At 33.4% G+C, this 18,768-nt stretch overlaps 1 protein-coding gene across 45 annotated transcripts in view; it reads left to right on the forward strand.

Moving 5' to 3' along the window:
• The window catches only part of MYO9A (myosin IXA), a 289,948-nt gene that overhangs the window by 139,231 nt on the left and 131,949 nt on the right, over window positions 1-18,768 (forward strand). For 31 of the 45 annotated variants that reach the window (XR_011425596.1, XR_011425595.1, XM_070234206.1 and 28 more), the window contains 2 exons: window positions 2,767-2,886; window positions 15,652-15,727. Coding sequence is in view for 43 of the 45 variants with exons in the window: in XM_070234206.1 (XP_070090307.1) it covers window positions 2,767-2,886; window positions 15,652-15,727 (196 nt within the window). In the remaining 2 variants the exon portion in view is untranslated. The remainder of the gene's footprint in view (window positions 1-2,766; window positions 2,887-15,651; window positions 15,728-18,768) is intronic. The other 14 variants (XM_023654423.2, XM_070234306.1, XM_070234427.1 and 11 more) reach the window with 1 other exon arrangement.

Raw genomic sequence — 18,768 nt, forward strand, 5'->3', positions numbered from 1 at the left:
ATGAAACATTATTCGGCAATAAAAGGGAACAAACTACTGATACTCATAGCAAGTGAGTCACAAAGAATATTGAGCAAAAAAGCCAAACATGAAAGAGTACATACTGTATGATTTTATTTTATTTAAGAACAGGTAAAGTAATATACAGTGATAGAAATCATAACTTGATTGCCTCTGGGAGGGGCAAGGATGGTATTCACAGGAAGGAGATAAAATAACTTGCTGATGGAGGTGTTTTATATTTTGATTGAGGATTACATGGATGTAAACATTTAAGCTCATCAAACTGTATACTTGAGATCAGTGGATTTTACTGTGTATGAAATATACCTTTAGAAAACGGCCCTAAGGTTTGGGAGCTGGCATTACAGAAACTTATAGGATCAGAGACATGGCTTCAGGTTTGAATGATACAATGGTGTTGAGATTGAGCTCCTATTGTGTAGTTTAGGAGCTTCAAAGACCTTGAGTTTTTCTGTAACTGAAAAGATAATTGAAAAATTCTGTTTGTTGGCCTTGCCTAGAGAAACAGGAAGAAGCTTAGCAATCTGTTAGGCCTTAGATAAGGTTTTAAAAAAAGTTACCTTTAGAAAAAATCAGTGCCCTGTATCTTCACCATGCATGGATATGGAGTCTGAATTTATGCTGTGTGTTTGGTACATAATCTCAAGATAAGAAATTATCAAAACTAGACCAGGAGAAACTAGCATAAGCGGACATTAAATTAAACCTCTTTTAAGAGTTTCTGAGACTCCTCAGACAATAACCCCAATGAAAAAGTACTTATAAACCATCCTAGGAAACCAGACCCACGTTGACTGGGAGTTGGTACACACAACAAATGAGCAATATCACTTTAAGGTTTGGAAATAGTATTATAGTCTGTAAAATAATGTTTAAAATAGTTGAAGAGTTAAAAGGAGGCATAGAAAGCAGAATGAAAAAACAGAAGTTTGAAAAAGCTAATGTAGCTTTGATGGTGACAAAACAGTCACAGATAGAAAATGCCACAATTTATTAGATAAAATAAAAAATAGATTCCAGTGGCTGTAGTAATGTTGAGTGATTTCTTAAAACTACATAATAATTTAGTATATTTAGTATCTTGAATTTTTATATAAAATAGTTTAATACGATAATCATCTTAAATTATTTCTGACCAGCAGATTATCAAGTTAGCTACTGAAGGGCCTGAAAGTCTGGTGGTAACTTTTTAAAATTACAGTTTGGATTGAGTATGAGTAGAACTCACCAGGTGTTTTTTTATTAAGTGGTCCCCCTCAGCTCATATCCATACCCCCTCAACTAACCAAGTGCATGTTAGTCTGAACCTGAGTATTCTTCCTCCAAGTATCCCATTAAGGGGGAGATTATTGATAATAATGAGAATAAAATATTTTTACCGAGATCTCTTTTGACTTGTCTCTTTGAAACATTGAACGTTTGCAACTGTGGACTCTCCATATTGGATAAATGAGATAATGTTTTATATTAGCTTGCTTTTTAATTATTGGACATGAAAAAAAATTTTCAAATCCATTTTATTAAAAAAATCCTGCTTTTTATATTATTATCTGATGTTATGGTATCATAAGACTCTGTCTTCTTAGCTAAAATGTAATGTTTACTCTCTGGTTATAGAAATCAAGTTTAAGGAATCATAGTTAGATTAAACCATGCTGTACAAACCTCTTTGAATGACTCTGCCTCTGTTTAACTTTTAACATGATTCTGCCTTGAGAATTATTCATAGGTAGTATCTGATTTCTAATTATACAGTAAATATGCACTAATAGAATGTTACTTCATTGTTTGTGTTGCTTAATTTACCTCGATCTATTGTTAAACTATTCACGTTTGTGTTGTAAAGGCAAACGTACGTAAATTTGAACTTAATGTCCTACCTAATTACTGTTCTTAATTGTCCTAGAGATGTTCTCTGGGTAAATGAAACTCAGCTCCCCCCAAAACCTGGAAAACCTGTATTCTCTTTTAAATCCATTTATCGATAATGTTTATGGTACTGAAACTTTCCCCCTCTTTGTTGCTCAAGTGACTCACTATTTCAGTAGCACTAATCTGGGGCTTTGGTCCTTACTTGAACATGCTCTCTTCCCTTTCCTACCAGTAGTTGATTCTGTCTCACTTTTCTAAGAAGTGGTGGTGAGCTACAGATTTTCCAGGTTTATTTTCGGATTTGTAAATACAGAAGCGCTGCTGGGTTTTCCTGCTCTATGGTGCTTTTCTTCTACTCTTTCTACATTGACACACTTGTTGGAATTCTTTCAAGTGTCATTAATGGCAAGATTTATGAAAGAATTGTTTAACTCTTGGTAAATTGTTTTGGGTGTATTTCTCTTTGGGGTTCCATCAGTGTTCCTTGCATTGTTGCCAACTATATGCTAATTATATTTCAGACCTGATAAAAATGAGTCTACTAAAAAAAAAAATGACTAAACCATACAAATTGTTTTTGAAATTTCCCTAGTATTTTAAATTAGAAATTTTTAATATGGTCTCAAGTCACAACTGAGTACTGAAAGGAATACTTTGAATACCTAACAAGGACCTTTATTTTTTCCTAGTATTTTTGGTAATTTCCCTAAATTAATTGGAAAAATCATTCACATTTAATCCCTATTACTTGATACATTTTTATATACTCCTAAGATAGTTGGCAGCATTGTCCTTGATTCTCTCTTGGTTTGGGCTTATATAATGTCTTTTTCTTTTCTCCATTTTTTTGTTTTTCTTTTGCTTCCTAAGGACATGATGATACAACGCCATGTGCAATTTTGAAAAGTATGGATAGTTTTAGCTTTCTCCAACACCCAGTCCACCAGAGGAGCTTAGAGATTCTGCAGAGGTGCAAGGAAGAGAAGTACAGTAAGGCTGCAAATCCTGATAAACTCTGTGTTATCATGTAACCATTTGGAAATGGAAACCAGGAACATTCTACACCAGGGTGGGACATAAATTGCATAGGCAATGTGACCTCCATACTCCTTTGACCAGTCAGTCTTAGGATACTTCTATTGATACTTTAGTTCTTTCTATCAAAAAAATTGATATACCTGTTCTTTTAACTTGGATAACTGTTTGCCTATGATCCTTGAGTTCTTAATCATACTTGGTTACAGACTCTGAATTGGTTTCCATTTTTCTCTTTAAAGTAGCCAAATGTTGGGTAAAAATGAATAAGGATTTTTTTCCTGCTAATTAAAAAAAAAGCTTTATTGAACTCTAATTGAAGTAAAATAAATTGCATGCAAAAGTATACAGTTTGGTAAATTTTGACAGATATGTGCACCTGTGAAATTATCACCACAGTCAAGATAATTAACATATTCAGCACTGCCAAAAGTTTCCTTTGCCCCTAATTCTGACTGATTTTTATGCTTGCTTATGCTTGAATTTCAACATCAGCAGTGCTGCTTTTGTGTATCATTGGTAAATCCAGTTAGTTTGAGTGCAGTCCCATCGCACTTTCCTATGTCTGGTTTCGGGCATAGCCACCATGTTAATGTTTTGGCTTAGGAAAGAATGACAAAATCATAGTGGATGTCCTTGTTTCATTTGTTTTTACAAAATTGGTGTAAAAAGTTGCCCTTGGTCTCCATTTCCCCCTTTCTATTCGTTATATGCTCATTCTGCATGAAAGTGGTTTCTTTTGCCTGTTGTTGGATTACACTTATTTGGCTAATGCTATAGTGAGAATAAAGGGGTCCTTCAAAATACTCAAAACCTAACTCAGCAATTTGCATATAATGGACCTCATTACTTATATGTTCTGTTCTGTTCTGAGCTTTTTACAAGTCACCACAGTTTCACTTTGCTAATTTCACAGTTTTGTGATTGAAATTCTATGAAATTTTAGTATCCCGTTATCAGTGAAAGAAGAATGTAAGCAGAATTCCTAAAAGCAAATGTTGTGGGTTCTTTCTTCAGTTCTTACTTTTGCTGTCTTGGTGTAAAAAAATGTGTAATGCATTTTGAAAAGTATTTTCTCCTTTTAGAAAGAAGAAAGGTAAGTATTTCCTTTAAAAAGACATTCTTAAATGTTACTCTTAATTATTGCTGTTGTTTCTAAAAGATATACAACAAGTCATCATTTCTATTATCCATTTCCTTTTCCAAATCTTTTAATCCATGGGACATTATTTAAAACTGTCTAAATATTTTTTTGGAGCTTGAATTAATTCTTTTTAACTTTTAAATAATCAGCAAGTGGTTTATTTGCTTTGTTGATTTTCATTTTCTTAGTCTGACGACCCCAGGCCTGATTGTATGCCAGCTTAGTATATATATGGGTCTAGAATAGGAAGGCACCAATTTCACCTTAGGCTGCATGAGTAAATTGTGCATTTGTCTGTGTTCACCTATAAATTTATTTCTATATTTGTTGAAGTTGGAGCTTTTCCATTATTAGTTTATTCCATTTTCCATTCTAGTACTACCAATAATTAAAATTTTATATAAAATTATAAATTCAAGTTTGGGAGATTGTTTTTAAAAAGGATCAGGGGACTACCAGCCATGTGAAACCAGAGGACTACCAGATAATGGTGAATTGGTAAGATGAATGAACCCTCCCACAGGTAACAATAAGAAAACCTGGAAAAAATGTAAGAATAACAAACTATTTAAAAGCACTGGAAAAAGACTCAAAATACTAAAAGACCAAAAAGAAGCAGAAACCAGAGGAGACTTTATTCTATTAAGTAAGTGAATTTGTGGGTAAGAATTGTGAATTTGTGACCTTTTGCACAAGGTACTCTCCAACTTCCATAACTCCAGCAACAGAAAATCACGACTATACTGGGTTGAGGTGTCAGAGGACAAAGTTGAGGACTGGCAAAGCGGCTTCAAATTTAGGAGGATAATCCTGGAACTGAAAGAGCTGCCAAAGGGCTAAAACCCAAAGTTAGAGTATGAATTCTGGCAACCATACTTGGCTGACTGCTGTGAGTATGCAGGGAAGACTGTAGGAGCCCTGTCAAAAAAGCAGTGCAAACCAAATAGGAGATAACCTTTGAAAGACACAATTGCAATTGATGAGATTTGCAGGTTTGCTGCTTTTTTGACTGAGGGCTTTTTGTATTTGTGCATAGCTCCTGTGGGAGGGAAAGCCAAATTCTTCCTGCCTTAGTTGGAATCCCATAAGTAGAGGAGAGAGAGAAAAAGGCAGAAAAATACTTGAAGAAACAGTGACTGAAAACTTCTCACGTTTGGTTAAAAAAACTACCTTAGAGATCCAAGAAGATGAGTGACCTCCAAATAGAACAAATACAAAAGAAAACCACAACTAGGCACATTATAGGTTAACTGCTAAATGCTAGAGATAAAGAGAGAATCTTGAAAGCAGCCAGGAGAAAATATGACACATCAAATACAAGGGAATAATGATATGATTAACACCTGACTTCTTATTAAAAGCAATGGAGGGGCCAGCCCCAGGGCTGAGTGGTTAAGTTCATGTGCTTCAGCAGCCCAGGGATTCGCCAGTTCGGATCCTGGGCGTGGACTAGCACCACTCATCAAGCCATCCTGAGGCAGTATTCCACATGCCACAGCTAGAAGGACCCACAACTGAAATACACAACTATGTAGTGAGGGGCTTTGGGGAGAAGAAAGAAAAAAATTTTTAAAAAGCAATGGAGGCTGAAAAATATCCAAAAACATAATTAACCCCACCCCCCCCAAACTCCAAAAACACAAATAATTTCAGGCAGAATTTCTGTATTTGTAGTTTGGGTCCAGGCAAGTTAACTATCTGTTAGAAGAAAAATTGTCAGTCTTCAGAAGAACATAACAGAATTCAGTGTTGCTACAGTGTATTATCTACAATGTCAGTTAGCAAAAGTACCATTCAGAAGTGAAGGGAAATGACACTAGATGGTAACTTGGATGTATGGTAAGAAGGGTCAGATAGTAAATATTTTAGGCTCTGTAGGTCATATGGTCTCTGTTGAAACAACTCAGTTTTGCTCTGAAAGGAGCCATAGATAAACATAAATAAATAAGTATGGCTGTGTTTCAGTAAGACTTTGCTGTGGACACTGATATTTAAATTTCATATAATTTTCACATGTCACAAAAATATTCTTCCATTGAGTTTTTCCTCAACCATTTAAAAATGTAAAAACCATTCTTAGCTCGCAGGCCATGCAAAAATAGGTGGTGGGTTTGATTTGGCCCATGGACTCTAGTTTGCTGATCCATGAATTATTGGAAGGAATAAAGAAACCAGAAATAATAAATATGTTTAAAAATAAATGACTATGTATATTTTTTTCCCTTCTCTTAATCTTTTAACAAGATATATGACTGTTTAAGGTAAAAATTAGAATTGTTTTGGTGGTTTAAAATATGTACACAAATTCTTTGATACTTCTCCCTTCAAAAGGCATGTGCTGTACTTAGTGACTCCCTCTAACAAACGGAATGTGGCACAAGTGACAGGGTATGACCTTCAAGATTAAGACATAAAAGGTATTGTGGCTCTTCCTCCTCCTGTTCATTTCTAGTGATTCTACCTTCTCTCTGCAGTGCCTATTCTCTGAGATTTGGCAGGGAGGAAATTAGAGGAGTGGGGAGAAATTGGGATTCTTGGGAGCATGAGCTGTAGCGTCACTTCCGCAAAGGTCAGGAGCTCTGGAAAGGAGAAGGAATAAGATGGTAGGAGGAAGAGAGAGAGATGGTAGAATAGAATAATCGCACTTCAATTTGAACTTATACTTTTGACCTTCAATCTAGTCTAGGGACAATGGAGATTGTGATGTTTGTGAATAAGATGAAGGATTAGCAATTGTGAGAGAAGAGCTATGGGCTTGATAGGCTTCACTCCTTTCACCTTGCTGACAGTGCCTGCCTTAATGTCCCTAACCTCAGGCATCAGTATGATCACACAAATGATTGAAATTTTAAAATATTGTCTGATCAAAATGAAATTAAAATAGAAATCAGTAACAGAAAGATATCTGAGCAATCCTCAAATATTTGGAAAATAATATACATAAATAACTCAAGTAAAGAAAAATTCAAAATGGCAACTTGAAAGTACTTTGATGTCAATGATAATGGCAAACACAACATATTACAACTTAGTAATGCAACTAAAGAAGTGCTTAGAAAAAATTCATAGCTTTAAATCCTTATGTTAGGGAAAAAAAATAAAAAATCAATGATCTAAGCTTTTGCCTGATGATGCTACAACAAGAAGAGCATATTAGACCCAAAATAAGTAGAAGGAAGTAAATAATAAAGTTAAGAGCTAAAATCAGTGACTAGAAAGCAGACCAACAGTTGAGAAAATCAGTGGAGATCAAAAGCTGATTTTTCAACAAAAGCAATGAAATTGATAAAACTTGAGCCCAGCACTGTCCAATAGAACTTTCTCTGAAGATGGAAATGTTCTCCAAGTATGCTGTTCAAAATTGTAGCCATTAGCCACGTGTGGCTGTTAAGCATGTGAAAGTTTTGAAAAATTTAAAACCCAAAGTTTTAATTAAATTAAATTTGGATAGCCATATATGGCCAGTGGCTTCTGTATTGGACAGTGAAGTTCTAGCCATTCTGATCAAGAAATATGAGAGAAGACACAAATGCTATTATCTGGAATGAAAGAGTGGACACAGTTACATACGGTACAGACATCAAAAGGTTGAAGAGAGATTATGAACATTTATGCCAATACATTTGATAACTTAGATGAAATGGACAAATTCCTTGAATGTCATTAAGTTATCAAAACTGACCCAAGGAAAAATAGAAAATCTAATTATTCCTGTATCTATTAACAATATTGGATTCATAAGTAAAATCTTCCCACACACAAACACAAAAAGGTCCAGGCCCGGATAACTTCAATAGTGAATTTTATTTAAGAAACATTTAAGCAAGGATTAATACTAGTTCTCTTTAACTCTTTCAGAAAAGAAAGGTGCAAGGAACACTATAAAAATCATGTCATTAGGCCAGTAGTATCACTCTAATACCTAAACCAGACAAAACATCACAAGAAAATTACAGACCAACATACCTCACAATGATAGATATAAAAATCCTTGAGAAAATAAGAGCAAACTGAATTCAGCAATATATTAAAGCAATACATGAAGACCAAGTGGAATTTATCCCAGGCATGAAAGGTTGATTTGATAATAGAAAATCAATCAATATAACTCACCATACTAACCATCTAAAAAAGAAAAACCATATTATCGTCTTAGTAGATGGATAAAGAGTTTTTCATAATTCTACACTTACTCCTACTTAAACACTTTTAGTAGCCTAGGAATAGAAGGCAGCTTTCTCAACTCTATAATGAATATGCATGAAAATGCTACAGCAGACTTCATTGTTAGTGGTGAAAGATTGAATACTTCTTCCCTGACATTGAGAATAAGGCAGAGATGTCTGCTTTTGCCATTGAAATTTAACATTGTACAAAAGGTCATAGTGCAATAAGGCAATAAAAAGAAAGAAAAGGTACATAGATACGTGATCATCTATATAGAAAGTGATAAGGAGTTTAAAAAATGCTGTTTGATCTGAAAAATTAATTTAATGATCTCACAGGATACCAGGTAAATATATGAAATTGAACTGTAATATTGTAGCCATGAACACTTGGAAAATGAAACTTATAAATGCCATTTATATATCTGTGGCAACCAGCCTCCTACATATTTCTCGGTCATCCCCGTCTTCTGGTATTCACAATCTTATGTAGTCTTCTCCCACATTTTACCACTGTTGGTCTTTATGACCTATCGGACATGGCAGAAGTGATAGGATGTCATTTCCAAAATTAAGTTATAAAAGTATACAGTTTCCCTCTTAGGTAATTTCTGACTCGCTATCTCTCTTGGCATCACTGTTTCTGGGAGAAGCAAGCTGCCATTTGTGAATAGCCCTAGTCAACAGGCAGTGAGGAACTGAGGCTTGCCGTCAAATACATAAGTGACTTTAGAAGCGGATCCTTCAGTTCGCTTCCAGTTTTGAGGGGACTGCAGCCTCGGCCGACAACTTGAATACAACCTCATGAGAAACCCTGTCAGAACTACCCAGCTAAGCAACTCTTGAAACCTGTTCCTCTAGAAACTGTGTAATATGATCAACTGTTGTTTTAAAGTGCCAGGTTTGGGAATAATTGAATATGCAAGGGATAATACCGTAACATCAAAACATGAAATACTTAGGGATAAACTTAACAAAATATGTGTTAGACCTGTATACAACTGAGAGAAATTGAAAAATGCCTAAATACATGAAGAGAAATATGTTTTTGTATTTCTGAGATGTCAGTTCTTCCCTCAAGTGGATCTATAAATTGAATGCAATCCCAGAAGGTCACAGCAGATTTTTTGGGTGGAATTTCACAAGCTAATAACTAAAATTTATACAGAAGTGTAGAATACCTAGAATGACCAAAACAATTTTGAAAAGGAACAACAAAGCTGGAGAACTTACACTGTTTGATTTCAAGACTAAAATAATCATGACATTAGTCTCTTAGTGTAAGGATCAAGAGATCAGTAGAACCAAATAAAAAATCCAGAGATCTACACATATACTGTCAATTGATTTGCAACAAAGTCACTGAGATAATTTAGTGGGGTAGAGTATAGTCTTTTAAACAATGGCGCTGGAACAACTGGATTATCCATGTTCCAAGAGAACTTTGACCCTATATTATGCATAAAAATTAACTCAGAATGGGTCATACAGCTCTTTGTAAACAGTACAACTATTAAATTTGTAGAAGAAAACCTGAGAGAAAATTTTTGCGATCTTGGGACAGGCAAAGATTTCTTAGATGAGACATAAGAGCATGAACTATAAAAGGAAAAGAATAAAAAATTGGAGTTCACCAAAATTGAAAACTTCTGTTTTTAAAAAGATATTCTTAAGGAAACAAAAAGCATACCGCAGCCTGGGAAACAATATTTGAGATAATTTAGAATACTGATAACTGATAATGGACTTGAGAACAAAATGTTTAAAAAATTCATGCAATAATAGATAAACAGTTGAGTTAAAAATGAACAAAAGATTTGAACATACACTTCAAAAAAGAAGATATATGAATGGTCCATAGCCACATGAAAGATTATCAGCTTCATTAGTCCTTAGGGAAATGCAAATTATAATCACAATGAGGTCTCATTAACACCGTGTATCATGGCTAAAATTTAAGAAGTTGACAATACTAACTGATGATGAGGATGTGGAGCAGCTGAAACACTTAACACTCTATTGGCAATGTAAAATAGTACAATTATTTTGGAAGACAGTTTGTCAGTTTTTTATAAAGGTAAGCATATACTTTCCATATGTTCCATTAATTCTATTCCCAAATATTTACCTGAGAGAAATGAAAGTGTATGTTCACACAAAGACATTTATAGATCAATCTCTAAAATATATATGAAACATTAAAAAATGGTATATGATCACAATTCCTATTTGAAAATGATAAACGGAAACAAACACAAGATATTCTAGTATGTATTTGGTGAAGCCTGCAGGGAAGGCAGAGTGTGTTTCTCTTGAATTGATTGAATATAGATATTTATCAAATTTAGGAAATCAATGAGTAAATAATCATGAAGTATGCGTTACAGACAACAACAATAACAAAAATAGAATCTTTGTCTTTTAAAATAGCATAAGAAACCTTTATCTGTCAAATGAAAGCTGAGGGGAAAAATGAGCTTAAAGAGTGAAATAAATGGAAAGTATAAAATAAGATACAAGAAACAGGTCCTACTGTTTAAAATTAATGAAAATAGATTAACCTCACCAATTAAAATCTCAAAATGAATGTTTCAGAAAGTTTAATTATTAAATGATGGCTACAAGAGTCTTAAAACAGTGAAAATAAAAGGATGGACAAAGATATACCAGGCAAAGATGAACAATAGTGGTAAATAAAACTAGATAGTAATCTCAGCAGATCTGCACCAGTAGAACTTAGAATGAGATTTAGATGAGAAAGACAGAAGCTGAACTCACTAGAAACTTTGAGATCTGATAAGGAAATTGGTAAAAGTATGTGTAAATCTAAATAAGAAATTACTTTATAAAACTTAGTAGTAATGCCTAATTTGCTTGATTAACGAAGAAAACAAGGTGAATATAATTACTAGGTGACATCTGTTATGGGAAGGGGATGATGAGAATCAAAGCATTTGAAGGTTCTTGTACTCTTTAGGAAAAGAAAAAAAATTAACTTAGTTGAGAATTCATGAGTTTGTAAAAAACTGAAAGATAATCAAGGAGGAGAGTATATATAACTTCTAAAACAAAGGAAAGAAGTTGAATATAAAGAAAATATTCAGTAGAAATCTAGATAAAAGCATACCGTAATTAGGGTAGATAGAAAGCATAAAAGAAGGCAGAAAAAATATTGCAGATATATCAGTAATACCATTAAATTAAAATGAACCAAACCAGAAAGTTAAAGAACAGGTTATGCAACCAAGAAAAATAAAATTCATCTGTAAAATGTTTATAAGAGACAAACCTAAAACATATGAACACAAAAAGATTAAAAATAAAATAATGGAATGAAGTTGTGTCAGAAAACTTATTCTTGCTCTCTTGTACATTTTCTCATCTCCTTTAGGCAACTCCTGTTAAGATTTCTGTTACTATAAATTAGTTTTTCTTTTTCTAAAAATTGTACAGAAATGGAATCATACATTATATATTCTTTTGTGTTCTCATTCTGTTATGCAACATAATGGGTATATATATCATCTATGTTGTTCCATATAGCATTAATTTGTAGGCAAGTTGTATTCCACTATACGTATGTGTGTATAACTGTGTATACAACTTTGTGTTTATCATTTGTTTCTTGATGGATATGAGGGTTGTGTACTGTTTTGAGCTATTGTGAGAAACCCTGCTATAAATGTTCAAGTGATTTTGTGTAGTCTATTTTCATTCCTTGGGTAAGACTTGTGAGTGGAGTTTCTGTGTCATAAACTAGGCATATGTTTAACATCATTAGGAACTATCAAACTGGCGTTTAAAGATGTTCCATTTTCTTTTGTCCTCCATTATTTGTGGTGATAAACTCAGGTGTCATCCTTTTGTCATTCTTTCATATCTAATGTACCTTTGCTCCTCTGGCTGCTTTAAGGTTTTCTTTTTATTTTTTGGTTTTCAGCAATTTGACTTTGATGTCCATAGGTGTGATTTTATATTATCCTGTTTGGAATTTGCTGCACCTTTTGGACCTGTGCTTCATTGTTTTTCATCAAATTTAGGAAACTTTTGGCCAATATTTTTTCAAAAATGTACTCTGCTACAATTTCTCTTTTCCTTCTGAGACTTCAATTACATGTTCTTAGAATATTTGATATTGTCTCACAGATTCCTCATACTCTGGTTCCTTTTTATAGCCTCCATTTCTCTCCTGACATTTTCTATCTGTTAACTCAAAAGACCTATCTTCTACTTTAAGTCCTTGAACATTATATTATGATGGCTGTTTTAAATGCCTTTTGTGCTAATTCCAACAGGAGTGTGATGTTGGGATCTGATGCTGTTGGAATGGGATCAGGAAGAAAGGTGCACAGGACTTCATTCTCTAATCTGAGTGATCAGTTGCAAGTGTTCAGTGTATTATTCCTTATGCCTTTTTAATGTTTAAAATATTTAATGATATTAACAAATCATTACACAGAGGGAAATAAGGAAGTCAAATAAAATGCATAAAAGAACCACCCTAAAAGAAACACTCTGTGTCTTTGCAGGGAAGATACTCCAAGAGAGAGAAGAAAATTCCCTCTGAGCACTTTACAGTATAGAAGAATTTAAGAACATGAATCCAATAAATAAATAGCGCGAATTTAAAACTATAAAATATCAGAATGAGGGGGCCAGCCCTGTGCCTGAGTAGTTAAGTTCGTGCACTCTGCTTCAGGGGCCTGGGCTTTTGCTGGTTCGGATCCTGGGCACAGACATGGCACCGCTCATCAGGCCCTGCTGAGGCGGTGCCTCACACAGCACACCAGAAGGACCCACAACTAGAATATACAACTATGTATTGAGGGGTTGGGGAGAAGGAAAAACGAAAAGAAAATTGGCAACAGATGTCAGCTCAGGTGCCAATATTTTAAAAAAATGTATCAGAATGATATTGAAAATAGATATTGAACTACTGAAAACAAGCAGAGGAATAAAGCCAACAGAGGAAACATAGCTGAAAGTTGACTTAATAGTATTGAGGAAAGGTCTGAGATGCAAATATATGGAAGAAAAGAATGGATATGGTGAAAGAAAATGGTAATTTGTCATGGGGTAATTGATGTCTATGACTTAGGAGCTGAATAAGTAAAAAGAAAGTTTTTGTGTGGGTGTAGATATATATCTTTAGTTCTTTAGGGTATAGAATTAGGAGGGGAGTTGCTGGGTCGTATGGTAACTCTGTGTTTAATTTTTTGATCAGCTGCTAGACTGTTTTCCAAAGTGACTATCATTTCACCTTCAGCGCTGTATGAAAAGTTCCAATTTTTCCATGTCCTTGCCAACATTTGTTACCTGTATTTTTGGTGTCAGCCATCCTAGTGTGGTGTGAAGTGGTATCTCGTTGTAATTTTGATTTTCATTTCTCTGATGACTAATGATGTTGAGTATTCTCTCATGTGCTTATTAGCTGTTTGCATATCTTCTTTGCAGAAATACCTGTTCAGATCCTTTTTTTCATTTTTAAATTGGGTGGTCTTTTTATTATTCAGTTGCACGAGGTTTTTTTTTTATATTCTGGATTAAAGTTCCTTATCAGATATTTGATTTGGAAACATTTTCTACCATTCTGTGGGTTGTCTTTTCACTTTCTTCATGCAGTGTTCTTTGAAGCACAAAAGTTTTGTTTTGATGATGTCCAGTTTATCCATTTTTTTCTTTGCTTGTGCTTTTGGTGTCATATCTAAGTAACCATTGCCTAACCCAATGTCAGGAAGATCAATTCCTATGTTTTCTCTTAAGAGTTTTATACTTTTGGCATTTATATTTTGACCTTAGACCCAACCTCATTCTATTGCATGTGGATATCTAGTTTTCCCAGCACCATTTGTTGAAAGATTATTTTCCCATTGAATTGTCTTGGCACCTTTGTCAAAATTCAATTGATCATAAGTGTAAAGGTTTATTTCTGTACTCTCAGTTCCTTTCCATTGATCTATTTGTCTATCTTTATGCTGATACCATACCGTCTCAGTTTACTTTATCTTTGTAGTAAGTTTTGAATTTAGGAAGTGTGAGTCCTCCAACCATGTTTTTCTCTTTCGGCATTGTTTGACTATTCTGGGTTCCCTGCGTTTCCATGTTAATTTTAGGATCGGCTTACTCATTTCTGAAAAAAAAGACAGCTGGAATTTTAATAGAGATTGCATTAGTCTGTAGATCAATTTGGGGAGCATTGCCATCTTAACAATATTAAGTTTTCCAATTCGTGAGCATGGATGGCATTCCATTTATTTAGATTTTCTTCAATTTCTTTTAATGATATTTTGTAGTTTTTAGTTTAGACATTTTATGCTTTTTTGTTCATGTTACTCCTTTATATTATTTTGGTGTTATTATTAATGGAATTGTTTTCTTAATTTCATTTTCTGATTGTTTATTGCTATTGTATAGAAATAAAGTTGATTTTTGGATATTGATCTTATGTTTTTTAATTTTGCTGAACTCATTTATTAGTCTTAATAGCTTTTTGTGAGTTACTTAGGATTTTCTGCATACAAGATGATCTCAAATAGAGATGTTTACTTCTTCCTTTCCAATGTATCTTACCTACATTAAATTTTTTTGTGGGTGTGTATGTTATGAAAATTGATAGCTTTATGCTTATAGAGCTTCAGTGTTCATCATATGATTTGAAGAAAATTATAACTTAAAAAATAGTGGTAATCCAGGGGGCTGGCCTGGTGGCATAGTGATTAAGTTCTCCGTGTTCTACTTTGGCAGCCTGGGGTTTGTGCATTCAGGTCCCAAGTGCAAACCTGCACACCACTCATCAAAGCCATGCTGTGGTGGCATCCCACATACAAAATATAGGAAGATTGGCACAGGTGTTAGCTCAGCGACAGTCTTCCTCAAGTGAAGAGAGGAAGATTGACAAGAGATGTTAGCTCAAGGCCAATCTTCCTCACCACCCCCCCAAAAAAAAATTTGTTAGTCCTTAAGGAAGAAATTTATCGTCTTTGATTCTTAGTGTCTTTATATGTGAGGTTAATTGATCTCTAAAATCTATAGTCCGTGTCAGCAATATATTTATTGTTGAAAAGTTTTATTGTTGATGCCAAAGAATCATTAGGAATTTTTTGAATATTGAAATAAGAAATGAGCTTGTACACTTCTAGACCTTCAGCCCAGTTACCCTTTTATTTTCTGATAATATTTAAATGAGAGGAGAAATAAAAAAATTTATTATTAAATTTCCTAATTGACTTCATTGTTGGTTAAGTCAGATTTGCAAGTAATAGTCCTGAGCCTTGGTTCATGTTATTATTTAGATGTTTCTGACATGTTTAGCAAATACTATCGAAGTACGTTAATTTCATTTGTCCTTAGAAAAATTGTGTTTAGTTTCTTTTAGCATTGATTTGAAAATTTCTGCCTTTCATATGCTAGGTATAACCCGGAAAAATCCCAGAACACCTCTTTCTGATCTCCAGGGCATGAATACTCTAAATGAAAAAAACCAACAGTAAGTATCTTTGGTTTGTTTTCAAGGAATTATAGAAGAAATAACTAGAATTCTTGTTAATAATTTTGTGACTTTAAAAATATGAAGAAAATCATACCTCATTTGGTTTTTAGTTCTTGAAGCTTTTATAAATGGTATAGTAAGTTAATAAGGTTAGAGTTAACAAAACTATTAAGACTAAACTTGCCTCTGGTAGAATAATTGCACAATTAAAAGAAAGTTTCCCCAGAATAATTAAGAATGAGCACATGTGTTTTAATTCCTGAGACCCTTCTACATTTTATGTCTTGTGCAAAATTCAAGATTTTTTTCTGTTTTTTTCCCCATGAAGAAATCTTATTGGTAAGTAATAATTTTGTAGTTTAACTTACATCAAACCATCTAATACCTTTTCTTGATGAGTGTGATAACCAAAGCTTACCTTTAACATTTTCACTGAAGATTTGTTGAGTAAAATTTGAAAGTAAGAAATATAAATAATTTTCTGAGCTTCTAAATAAAGTTTCTTTGTTCTTTATACATAACTGTTTTATAAAGATTGTACTCTATACAAGCAAAACAGGAATGTTTAGTGTCTAGAGTCAGCTATCTGTGTTTAAACATCCTCAAGAGAATTGAGCTTCTTAGTGCTGTACAAATAAAGATGGTCGGTCATTAAAATTAAAGTGTAACTTCATTGAGTAATTTTTCCAGTTTGAGTTACTATGTCTTTCTAATGTATATTGTCATTTCTATGCTCAGTAACTATTTTATAACTCTTTATTGCTTGTTAAAAGAAGTCTTGGTTCATTAGTCTCACATGCAACAACTGTCACAGCCCAAGTATCCAACCTCAATTATATTCATCTTAAATGTCAGCAAATCAAACTGCTTGCTATCTTTATAGAGTATGCATTTTATTTTCTTAACAATGATGCTTGGCTAATGATGAAATTCACCACTGTATTTGCATGTTAAATTTTACCCAACAACAAATTAAATCATTAATCTGGTGACTTGTGTGCCTTCAATTCAGTCTATTGGCAGTATTCTCACCCTGATCATTAGAGATCCCTAACTTAAGGAACCCATTTTCTTGATTTGGATTAAAAAAAGAAACTGTTCTGCCTCATTTCCCAAAACAATTTAATGGTTATAACTCTCCTAATTGCTGGTTTGTATTTCTTTGTACTTTCAATTTTGGATTCCTGAAGTGAGCTGTATGGGCCTCTCGTTTTTATACATCAGTTTGGATGGTCTAATATTTTGATTTAAGATTGATTGGGTTGTTCTGGACTCAAGCTATTAACTGAATTTAGGCACTGATGGAATGATAAACTAATTTTATAAAGGTATTTGTGTAAGCTGATTTATGAGACCCTTCTTTACAGGGAACTTGACTACATCAGCTTGATTCTTTAACTTTGTAAAAAACATGTGGCATTGAAGTAGTATTATCAGGAAAAGGCCATCTAGCAGCTTTAACAAGAGATCCTTCCAGATTGTGTTCGTTGTATTTGTGAATTTATTTTAGAGAAAATTGGTGAGAAGAAGGAGAGGATAGGATAATAGATACTTATAAAATCAGATCAGCTGTGAAATCATTAGTAACTGATTTTATAAGTATCAGTCTTTTGGATCTTTGCTATAGAATTCTCCTGATAAGTAACTCTTAAGTGAAAGGGTGGAATGTCCAATTTGGTGGTGATCTAGGACCAAGAATTGATGTAGTCTATATAAAAACAAGGAAATGCAAATAGTAAAACTGTTTTTAGCCAGTGCAACTATTCCTCAAGTGAGAGATAAAACTTTCATTAAAGTTGAGAGGGCACTTGTTTTTTGGTGAGAGGATATAAACTGGAAACAAATGTCTTTATATCAAAATATGATTTGAGGAAAAATATAGAGCCTATGGTTCACATATCATGAAACCGATGTGGTAAATGCACTATAGAAGCTACTAAACTGACCCTTACTAAGAATAACTAAAAAGACTGTGTTAGTAGCCAAAGATACATTTATTCACAGGTAGAAAAAGCTCTTGTGAGTGAATAGTTGTAGAGCAGAATTTGTGAAGAATAAAATACATGAGACTATATTGGAAAAAAATGCCTTTGGAAATTTGTTGTCTAGGAGGAAACAGGAGTGTACATCATTACAATTTATTGTTGATAAGTAAATTATGAATTTTGTAAATTGTGGAAGTATATGGTAGGTTTTTAATTAAATAGCGTCTGTTGTACTGTCGTGCTAATCCCAGGGCATTAAGGAACAAGAATAAGTCTCATTAAAACTCTTGGGTTATGGCACCATTCTTTAGCACTTTCTACTATATTAATATCTGCATACTTGAGATAGACCTATCCTTGAAGAGTCGAATATGTAGCATGTTGTGGACACTGATTTCTATTCTTAATACAAGTAAAAACTCTCTGTCTACGGCATTGTTTTTGTTTAAATTCAACTTTTCCTCTTGATCTGGGGAAATGACTGCTTACCATCTAAGACATTGTATTATAAAATGCAACAATGAAAACAAAGTAAATACCTTTTTTTTGAGAATAAAAGGTAAAATAATTTATTACTAGGATTGATTTAGAAATGATCATATTTAGCATGATTTATAAAGATGAGTGGATTTCAAGGTTCTCTTGGAACCAATATGACTTGGTGTCACATGAAATAGCTTTGAGTGATTTCTGATTTGTTACAGCTAGGTAAATCTTATGGCATTCCTTCATGTCTTAGTATGTATTTTGTTTACTATATTGTCTAGGAAAAATAGAGACATTAGATATTAATGTAAGTAGGTGTATGTGATTAGCAATTCATATAATACTAGAAAATTGTAGGTATTATGAGATAATACTCATATTTAACTATAAATTTAAAGCATTAAGTATTATATACTCATTTCAACAGTCTCTTCCAAGTTTTTTCACTTTAAAATATAGTACGTCTTTTAGCCTAAATGATATTTTTGTGTTTTTACATAGTTTTGTCAAACTTTTGTTTTAAAAATTAATGGCTTTTTTACTTGGGCATTAATTGCATGTTATGTC

The sequence above is a fragment of the Equus caballus genome, chromosome 1 (genome assembly GCF_041296265.1).
Source record: "Equus caballus isolate H_3958 breed thoroughbred chromosome 1, TB-T2T, whole genome shotgun sequence".
NCBI lineage: Eukaryota > Metazoa > Chordata > Mammalia > Perissodactyla > Equidae > Equus > Equus caballus.